This window comes from Pristiophorus japonicus, chromosome 12 (genome assembly GCF_044704955.1).
Source record: "Pristiophorus japonicus isolate sPriJap1 chromosome 12, sPriJap1.hap1, whole genome shotgun sequence".
Classification (NCBI taxonomy): domain Eukaryota; kingdom Metazoa; phylum Chordata; class Chondrichthyes; family Pristiophoridae; genus Pristiophorus; species Pristiophorus japonicus.
Window position 1 is genome coordinate 3,683,323 of NC_091988.1, and position 10,927 is coordinate 3,694,249.

The 10,927-nt window shown below is 42.5% G+C and overlaps 1 protein-coding gene across 1 annotated transcript in view; it reads left to right on the forward strand.

Annotated features, from left to right (window-relative positions):
* Positions 1–10,562, forward strand: part of crbn (cereblon) — a 51,788-nt gene extending 41,226 nt beyond the window's left edge. Inside the window, exons 10-11 of the mRNA XM_070895147.1 lie at positions 8,132–8,263; positions 9,200–10,562. Coding sequence (XP_070751248.1) covers positions 8,132–8,263; positions 9,200–9,380 — 313 coding nt within the window. The 3' untranslated portion in view covers positions 9,381–10,562. The remainder of the gene's footprint in view (positions 1–8,131; positions 8,264–9,199) is intronic.
* Positions 10,563–10,927: the final 365 nt, after the last annotated feature.

Here is a 10,927-nt window from a genome sequence, read left to right on the forward strand (position 1 = left end):
GTCTCTGTTTTTACCACCAAAGTGGATAACCTCACATTTATCCACATTATACTTGATCTGCCATGCATTTGCCCACTCACCTAACCTATCCAAGTCACTCTGCAACCTCATAGCATCCTCCTCGCAGTTCACACTGCCACCCAACTTAGTGTCATCTGCAAATTTGGAGATACTACATTTAATCCCCTCGTCTAAATCATTAATGTACAATGTAAACAGCTGGGGCCCCAGCACAGAACCTTGAGGTACCCCACTAGTCACTGCCTGCCATTCTGAAAAGTACCCATTTACTCCTACTCTTTGCTTCCTGTCTGACAACCAGTTCTCAATCCATGTCAGCACACTACCCCCAATCCCATGTGCTTTAACTTTGCACATTAATCTCTTGTGTGGGACCTTGTCGAAAGCCTTCTGAAAGTCCAAATATACCACATCAACTGGTTCTCCCTTGTCCACTCTACTGGAAGCATCCTCAAAAAATTCCAGAAGATTTGTCAAACATGATTTCCCTTTCACAAATCCATGCTGACTTGGACCTATCATGTCACCTCTTTCCAAATGCGCTGCTATGACATCCTTAATAATTGATTCCATCATTTTACCCACTACTGAGGTCAGGCTGACCGGTCTATAATTCCCTGTTTTCTCTCTCCCTCCTTTTTTAAAAAGTGAGGTTACATTGGCTACCCTCCACTCGATAGGAACTGATCCAGAGTCAATGGAATGTTGGAAAATGACTCGATGCATCCGCTATTTCCAAGGCCACCTCCTTAAGTACTCTGGGATGCAGTCCATCAGGCCTTGGGTATTTATCGGCCTTCAAACCCATCAATTTCCCGACTACTAAGGATTTCCCTCAGTTCCTCCTCCTTACTAGACCCTCTGACGCCTTTTATATCCGGAAGGTTGTTTGTGTCCTCCTCAGTGAATACCGAACCAAAGTACTTGTTCAATTGGTCTGCCATTTCTTTGTTCCCCGTTATGACTTCCCCTGATTCTGACTGCAGGGGACCTACGTTTGTCTTCACTAACCTTTTTCTCTTTACATACCTATAGAAACTTTTGCAATCCGTCCTAATGTTCCCTGCAAGCTTCTTCTCGTACTCCATTTTCCCTGCCCTAATCAAACCCTTTGTCCTCCTCTGCTGAGTTCTAAATTTCTCCCAGTCCCCAGGTTCGCTGCTATTTCTGGCCAATTTGTATGCCACTTCCTTGGCTTTAATACTATCCCTGATTTCCCTAGATAGCCACGGTTGAGCCACCTTCCCTTTTTTATTTTTACGCCAGACAGGGAGACAGAGGGAAACAAAAAGGAGGCAAAAGCAAAAGACAGAAAGGAGATGAGGAAAAGTGGAGGGCAGAGAAACCCAAGGCAAAGAACAAAAAGGGCCACCGTACAGCAAAATTCTAAAAGGACAAAGGGTGTTAAAAGAACAAGCCTGAAGGCTTTGTGTCTTAATGCAAGGAGTATCCGCAATAAAGTGGATGAATTAACTGTGCAAATAGATGTTAACAAATATGATGTGATTGGGATTACGGTGACGTGGCTCCAGGATGATCAGGGCTGGGAACTCAACATCCAGGGGTATTCAACATTCAGGAAAGATAGAATAAAAGCAAAAGGAGGTGGGGTAGCATTGCTGGTTAAGGAGCAAATTAAGGCAATAGTTCGGAAGGACATTAGCTTGGATGATGTGGAATCTATATGGGTAGAGCTGCAGAATACCAAAGGACAAAAAACGTTAGTGGGAGTTGTGTACAGACCTCCAAACAGTAGTAGTGATGTTGGGGAGGGCATCAAACATGAAATTAGGGGTGCGTGCAATAAAGGTGCAGCAGTTATAATGGGTGACTTTAAAATGCACATAGATTGGGTTAACCAAACTGGAAGCAATACGGTAGAGGAGGATTTCCTGGAGTGCATAAGGGATGGTTTTTTAGACCAATATGTCAAGGAACCAACTAGGGGGGAGGCCATCTTAGACTGGGTGTTGTGTAATGAGAGAGGATTAATTAGCAATCTCGTTGTGCGAGGCCCCTTGGGGAAGAGTGACCATAATATGGTGGAATTCTGCATTAGGATGGAGAATGAAACAGTTAATTCAGAGACCATGGTCCAGAACTTAAAGAAGGGTAACTTTGAAGGTATGAGGCGTGAATTGGCTAGGATAGATTGGCGAATGATACTGAAGGGGTTGACTGTGGATGGGCAATGGCAGACATTTAGAGACCGCATGGATGAACTTCAACAATTGTACATTCCTGTCTGTCGTAAAAATAAAAAAGGGAAGGTGGCTCAACCGTGGCTATCAAGGGAAATCAGGGATAGCATTAAAGCCAAGGAAGTGGCATACAAATTGGCCAGAGATAGCAGAGAACCCGGGGACTGGGAGAAATTTAGAACTCAGCAGAGGAGGACGAAGGGTTTGATTAGGGCAGGGAAAATGGAGTACGAGAAGAAGCTTGCAGGGAACATTAAGACGGATTGCAAAAGTTTCTATAGATATGTAAAGAGAAAAAGGTTAGTAAAGACAAACTTAGGTCCCCTGCAGTCAGAATCAGGGGAAGTCATAACGGGGAACAAAGAAATGGCGGACCAATTGAACAAGTACTTTGGTTCGGTATTCACTGAGGAGGACACAAACAACCTTCCGGATATAAAAGGGGTTGGAGGGTCTAGTAAGGAGGAGGAACTGAGGGAAATCCTTATTAGTCGGGAAATTGTGTTGGGGAAATTGATGGGATTGAAGGCCGATAAATCCCCAGAGCCTGATGGACTGCATCCCAGAGTACTTAAGGAGGTGGCCTTGGAAATAGTGGATGCATTGACAGTCATTTTCCAACATTCCATAGACTCTGGATCAGTTCCTATGGAGTGGAGCGTAGCCAATGTAACCCCACTTTTTAAAAAAGGAGGGAGAGAGAAAACACGGAATTACAGACCGGTCAGCCTGACATCGGTAGTGGGTAAAATGATGGAATCAATTATTAAGGATGTCATCGCAGTGCATTTGGAAAGAGGTAATATGATAGGTCCAAGTCAGCATGGATTTGTGAAAGGGAAATCATGCTTGACAAATCTTCTGGAATTTTTTGAGGATGTTTCCAGTAGAGTGGACAAGGGAGAACCAGTTGATGTGGTATATTTGGACTTTCAGAAGGCTTTTGACAAGGTCCCACACAAGAGATTAATGTGCAAAGTTAAAGCACATGGGATTGGGGGTAGTGTGCTGACATGGATTGAGAACTGGTTGTCAGACAGGAAGCAAAGAGTAGGAGTAAATGGGGACTTTTCAGAATGGCAGGCAGTGACTCGTGGGGTACCGCAAGGCTCTGTGCTGGGGCCCCAGCTGTTTACACTGTACATTAATGATTTAGACGAGGGGATTAAATGTAGTATCTCCAAATTTGCGGATGACACTAAGTTGGGTGGCAGTGTGAGTTGCAAGGAGGATTCTATGAGGCTGCAGAGCGACTTGGATAGGTTAGGTGAGTGGGCAAATGCATGGCAGATGAAGTATAATGTGGATAAATGTGAGGTTATCCACTTTGGTGGTAAAAACAGAGAGACAGACTATTATCTGAATGGTGACAGATTAGGAAAAGGGCAGGTGCAAAGAGACCTGGGTGTCATGGTACATCAGTCATTGAAGGTTGGCATGCAGGTACAGCAGGCGGTTAAGAAAGCAAATGGCATGTTGGCCTTCATATCGAGGGGATTTGAGTACAAGGGCAGGGAGGTGTTGCTACAATTGTACAGGGCCTTGGTGAGGCCACACCTGGAGTATTATGTACAGTTTTGGTCTCCTAACCTGAGGAAGGACATTCTTGCTATTGAGGGAGTGCAGCGAAGGTTCACCAGACTGATTCCTGGGATGGCGGGACTGACCTATCAAGAAAGACTGGATCAACTGGGCTTGTATTCACTGGAGTTCAGAAGAATGAGAGGGGACCTCATAGAAACGTTTAAAATTCTGACGGTGTTAGACAGGTTAGATGCAGGAAGAATGTTCCCAATGTTGGGGAATTCCAGAACCAGGGGACACAGTCTAAGGATAAGGGGGAAGCCATTTAGGACCGAGATGAGGAGGAATTTCTTCACCCAGAGAGTGGTGAACCTGTGGAATTCTCTACCACAGAAAGTTGTTGAGGCCAATTCACTAAATATATTCAAAAAGGAGTTAGATGAAGTCCTTACTACTAGGGGAATCAAGGGGTATGGTGAGAAAGCAGGAATGGGGTACTGAAGTTGCATGTTCAGCCATGACCTCATTGAATGGCGGTGCAGGCTAGAAGGGCCGAATGGCCTACTCCTGCACCTATTTTCTATGTTTCTATGAATGTGCAATTGTTGTAGTTCATCCATGCGGTCTCTAAATGTCTGCCATTGCCCATCCACTGTCAACCCCTTAAGTATCATTCGCCAATCTATCCTAGCCAATTCACGCCTCATACCTTCAAAGTTACCCTTCTTTAAGTTCTGGACCATGGTCTCTGAATTAACTGTTTCATTCTCCATCCTAATGCAGAATTCCACCATATTATGGTCACTCTTCCCCAAGGGGCCTCGCACAACGAGATTGCTAATTAATCCTCTCTCATTACACAACACCCAGTCTAAGATGCCCCCCCCCCCCCCCCCCCCCCCCCCTAGTTGGTTCCTCGACATATTGGTCTAGAAAACCATCCCTTATGCACTCCAGGAAATCCTCCTCCACCGTATTGCTTCCAGTTTGGTTCGCCCAATCTATGTGCATATTAAAGCAACCCATTATAATAATGCCCTCCCCAACATCACTACTACTGTTTGGAGGTCTGTACACAACTCCCACTAATGTTTTTTGTCCTTTGGTTTTCTGTAGCTCGACCCAGATAGATTCCACATCATCCAAGCTAATGTCCTTCCTAACTATTGCATTAATCTCCTCTTTAACCAGCAATGCTACCCCACCTCCTTTTCTTTTTGTTCTATCCTTCCTGAATGTTGAATACCCCTGGATGTTGAGTTCCAAGCCCTGATCATCCTGGAGCCACGTCTCTGTAATCCCAATCACATCATAAGCAACTCCACTGTTACAAAGCAATGTATCCCCTGACTCTCAGAAGATCGGCCCATATATTCAGAACATTCCTTTAGCCATTGGAATATGGCTATTACTGCAACAACCAAATAACTATGCCAATTTTGTTCTGGAACAAATGAAAGTAGGAACAGGAGTAGGCCATTCAGTCCCTCGAGCCTATCCCACCAGTCAATTAGATCATGGCTGATCTGTATCCTAACCTCAACTAAACCGCCTTTGCTCCATGCCCCTTGATACCCTGACAAACACAAAATTATCGCTCAGTCTTGAAAATTTCAATTGACTCATTCCACAGCTATTTGGGAAGAGGGTTCTAGATTTCCACTACCCTCTTGTATGAAAAAGCACTTTCCTGATTTAAACCCTAAATGGACTAATTTTAAGATTATAAACCTTTCTGGATTCCTCCACCAGTGGAGATGGTTCTCTATCTACTCTATATTGAATCCCCTTATTTTAAACACCTTGATGAGATCACCTCTCAACCTTCTTGACTCAAACCAAGTTTATGCAACTTTAGTCATTCAAGCCCGAGTATCATTCTGGTGAATCTGTACTGTACCCCTTCCTGAGGTGCAATGCCTAAAACAGAACACAGTACTCCAGATAGGATCTAACTAAGGCTCAATGCAACTGAAAAATCACTTCCTTGCTTTTAAATTCCAACCCCCTTGAGGTAAAGGCCAAGTTCCATTCGACCCTTTGATTACTTTTTGTATCTGTTTGAGCTTTTAGTGATTTGTGTTCCTGGATCTCTGCTCCTCCACAGCTCCTAGTCTCTCGCCATTGATATTCCAATTTTTCTCTGATTTCATTGGATGATCTCCCACTCCGTCACATTGAGCTCCATCTGTCATTGTTTTGCCCACATCCTTGGTCTGTCTATCTCCTTTTTTGTAACATTCTGCTCTCATCGACACAACTTACTCTGCCTCCTAACTTAGTGTCGTATAGATAGAGAAAAGCTGAACTCCAGCAATTATTGCAGAAGCTGAACTACCTTGAATTGGTATATTTTTATTGGTTTGCATAGTTATAGGAAGGAGCCATTGCCAACCTGGTTCTGGGGATTGAGGTGGGTCAAGTAGAGGAAGTGTCAGTAGGGGAACATTTAGGGAACAGTGATCATAGTATCATAAGATTTAGACTTGCTATGGAAAAGGACAGGGAGCAATATAGAGTAAAAGTAATTGGAGGAAGGCCAATTTCAGTGGGTTGAGAATGGATCTAGCCCAGGTAAATTGGAATCAAAAATTTACAGGCAAAACTATAATTAATTGAACAATGAGCTACCTTTAAAGAGGAGATGGTTGGGGTACAGTCGAGGTACATTTCTATGAGGGGGAAAGGTAGGGCAACCAAAGCCAGAGCTCCCTGGATGACGAAAGATGGAGAGTAAGATGAAGCAGAAAAAGGAGGTGTATGACAGATGTCAGGTTGATAATATAAGTGAAAACCAGACTGAATATAGAAAGTTCAGAGGGGAAGTGAAAAGGAAATAAGAGGGGCAAAGAGCGAGTCTGAGAAGATATTGGCAGCTAACATAAATGGAATCCAAAAATCTTCTATAGGCATATAAATAGTAAACGGGCAGTAAGACCCGGGGGGGGGGGGTGGGTGGCAGGGGCGGCGATTAGGGACCAAAATGGAGACCTACACATTGAGGCAGAGAGCATGGCCGAGGTACTAAATGAGCACTTTGCATCTGTCTTTACCAAGGAAGAAGATGTTGCCAAAGTCGTAGTGGCGATACTGGATGGGATAAAATTGATGATGTACTAGAAAAGCTGGCTGTACTTTAAAGTAGATAGTCACCAGGACAGGATGGGATGCATCCTGGGATGCTGAGGAAAGCAAAGGTGGAAATTGCGGAGGTACTGGCCACAATCTTCCAATCTTTGTTGGATATGGGGCTGGTAACAGAGGATTGGAGAGTAGCAAATGTTATATCCTTGTTCTAAAAAAAAAGTACGTAAGGATAACCCTAGTAACTACAGGTCAGTCAGTTTCACCTCGTTGTGGGGAAGCTTTTAGAAATGATAATTCGGGACAAAATTATGTCACTTGGACAAGTGTGGGTTAATTAAGGAATGCCAGCATGGATTTGTTAAAGGCAAATTGTGTTTAACAAACCAGATTGAGTTTTTTGATGAGATAACAGAGAGGGTTGATGAAGGTAATGCAGTTGATGTGGTGTACATGGAGGGCGCTGAGCACCTCGAGTCTCGTTGCCAAGAGCATGCAGAAAACAAGCACAGGCAGTGGAAGGAGCGTGCGGCAAACCAGACTCCCCACCCACCCTTTCCTTTAGCGACTGTCTGTCCCACCTGTGATTTCGATGATGATGATGATGAACTTCCAACAGGCATTTGATAAATGCCACATAATGGGCGTGCCAGCAAAGTTGAAGCCCATGAAATAAAAGGGACAGTGGCAGCATGGATAGGGAATTGGCTCAGTGACAGGAAACAGGGAGTAGTGGTGGCCGGCTGTTTTTTTGGCTGGAGGAAAGTATACAGTGGTGTTCCCCACGGAACTAGGACCACAGATTTAGGCGTACAAGGCACAATTTCAAAATTTGCAGATGACCCAAAACTTGGAAGTATAGACTAGAGAAGCTGGGCTTGTTCTCCTTGGAGCAGAGAAGGTTGAGAGGAGGTTTGATCGAGGTGCTCAAAATCAAGAGGGGTCTGGACAGGTAGAAGGAAACTGTTCCCATTGGCGGAAGGGTCGAGATCCAGAGGGCACAGGTTTAAGGTGATTGGCCAAAGAACCAAGGCACCCTGAGGGAAAAGGTTTTTACGCAGCGAGTGGTTAGGATCTGGAATGCGTTGCCTGAGAGGGTGATGGAGGCAGACTCAATCGTGGCTTTCAAAAAGGGAATTGGATAAGTACCTGAAGGGGGAAAGGGCAGAGGGGTGGGACTGGCTGAAGTGCTTTTGCAGAGAGCCAGCACCAGATCGACAGGGCAAATGGCCTCCTCCTGTGCTGTAACCATTCTATGATTATTCACTGCTTAACTAGTTCTTATCCACTTTTTTTTAAAGTTTATCCTTGTATGGACCAATGGCTGCCTACGTGAATGCTCATGGTTATGTGCATGAAACCCTCACCGTATATAAAGCTAACAACCTGAACTTAATTGGTCGACCATCAACTCAGCACAGCTGGTTTCCTGGGTAATCTCTTGTTTAACAATGCCTTTTACAATGTTACATTATCATTTATTGACTACTGTACTGAAGTCAGTGAAATACTAAATGTCCCTGTTCCGTGTCTAATTCATTCTGATCATTTTGTTTGATTATTTAGCAATGCTCAGTGTTAGTATCACACAGCTAGCACAGCACCATCCATTTGACAGTATTGGACATTTTCTATTACGTAGCATTGATGTATGTTTCACTCCATTTTATGTAGAGCACTAATCAAAAGAATTAGATTTATTTAAATACTGGTTTATTCATATCAAGCATGCAGTATTGTCTTGAGTTTCTGCAGGGCTTCAGAGTCACAACAAATGCTGCATTGAAGGAAGTAAACTTTCGGGTTATTAAAGCATAATTAGATCCTAAACTCACTTGTTTATATACTGTAACACAAAAGCATGGCTTGCCGAGATAATGGAGAATTCGGCAACTGAAGCAATACACACATTTAATTGATCATAGCCTCTAAGCATAGGGGGAAAAATAATTCCCTGGATGGTATATGCACTGCTGTGGAAAATGTAAAATAAACTCTTTCCTCTGAGGTCTTGTTTGAGGTAAATTGCAAGGGTGGAGTGCTTTATGGATGAACTTGAAGAAAGAAATTGGGGCCCAGTAGCAAGTCACAAAACATTCTATAAATGAAATCAATATAAAGTTTAAATTTTTGCATCTGACTTTGTTATAGCAGAGCTAGTTATGTACAATTCTCCTCGTCTCGTGATTAATGTGAATGCAGAATCAATTGAATGAAAATAAAATTGGCTCTTAAGAAATGAACTATTGTCCTCATAAGTTATTTATCATATGTGAATATGTACTAAAATGCTAATTTTGATTTATATTGCACATGATTCACTAACAGTTTTCCTAATGTGTCTCATTTTGTTGTGAAATATTTTGCAGGTTTGCATGGACTATAGCCCAGTGCCGTACTTGTGGAAGTCACATGGGCTGGAAGTTTACTGCAACTAAGAAAGACCTGTTGCCCCAGAAGTTTTGGGGATTAACACGGTCAGCCCTGCAACCCAGGATACCAGAACTGGATGGTGAAAATCATCAGGATCGATGGCGACCATGTCTTTAACATATGTGTGTGTGTGTGTGTGTGTATATAAATTAGTGAATAGCACTGTAGTTACTTGTGCCAAAAGATGAAACCTCCAGTTCTGCTAATCACAGACAGTTATTCAATACAATAATAACAGAGTGTCATGCACAACATGGCTCTGCTGGATCTGATGACTTCAAAATTTAACATTCAGATTCAAATTCAAATGGCAGATGTAGCACTATTTGAAAAATGCTTGCACATTGTCTTCATTAAGTGACAATGACAGTATTGTTGTAGGCCAAACTCACCAGATCAGGTGCAATGATTTAATAAATTAAACTTTGGAAAAAACATCCTTTTCAAATAGCATGATGGTCATTATTATAAAATGTTTCTTGCAATATGGGTAAAGCTGCATTTTTATTTAGGATGGTGAAATTATCTCAGAAATTCAACGGTTTAATATAGCAAGGAAGATTTGCTGTACCGGTTAGAGTAGGGCCTTTTATAGGCATTACTTACTTTCTCCTTCAGTTGGTTTAGGCTATCGGGCATCTGTTTTTTTTTTTAACGGGGTGACATTTCAAACTTCTAGTTGCAGTGTTTGGTGTTAACTGAGTTCTGGGTTATTCACTAAGATGGTGTTTATCGGAATGCTCCGGGACAAAACCTTATCCTTGTGTGAATACGCATCTTATAGTATTTTGCTATGCAGTATGCAGTATTGACTTCTTGACTAGGAATAGCAACTTCATTGCATTGCCTTACATCCCCACCCACTGCTCTTGTGCAACGAATGTAGGAAGGGGAAGCTGAACATTAAATCCCAACGGTTAATTGTACAAATGTGCTCTCCTAGCGAGGAGCCTCCCCTGCTGGGCATGTACGTCCTGAAGCTGGCTGCACAGTCCCTTTGATTCTCCATCCATTCATGGTCCTGGGTTATGGGGTGTGCCCATCCAAATTCCACATATGTTCTCCCAATGTCGGGAGTAATTCCATAAAATCAGCCCCACTAATTCAGTGAATAGTCCTGAACGTGAGATGGTGTTAGCAATCCAATTAGATGGGCAAACCGGGCATGATATTTGAATTTTGCATAAATGCTAATAAATAAGGCGATTAAGTATTGCCTTAGTGTGTTAAGATGCTCACTGACTTCCACAATTTTATATGTAATGAAAAAATTAAAGTTTGAATGTTTTAACATGGAAACATTAAGCAGTCCAATTATGCTTTTTGATAAATCATTTTGCATAAATCTGGAAGCTGACCTGTAACAAAATTATTGTAACAACTTAATGGAAACTTCAATTGTAATTCTGTTCAATAAATCTACAGTTATTAGTCTGCTGAGACTGTTGCAAAAATTATCATCTGCTGCAGGCATTTCATAGCAAGTGTAATATATTATTGATAAACGGAATTTGGTAAAATGCATTCGTGATGTGATCAATTTGTTAATAAGGCACTATAGTGCTGTTTGTTTTCTTTCATTCTGGCAAATTACTTGGTTCCAAGTAGGGTGCTAGAAAGGGTGGGATCTATTTTTCTTGAGACAGTCTGTAAATAATGGGATC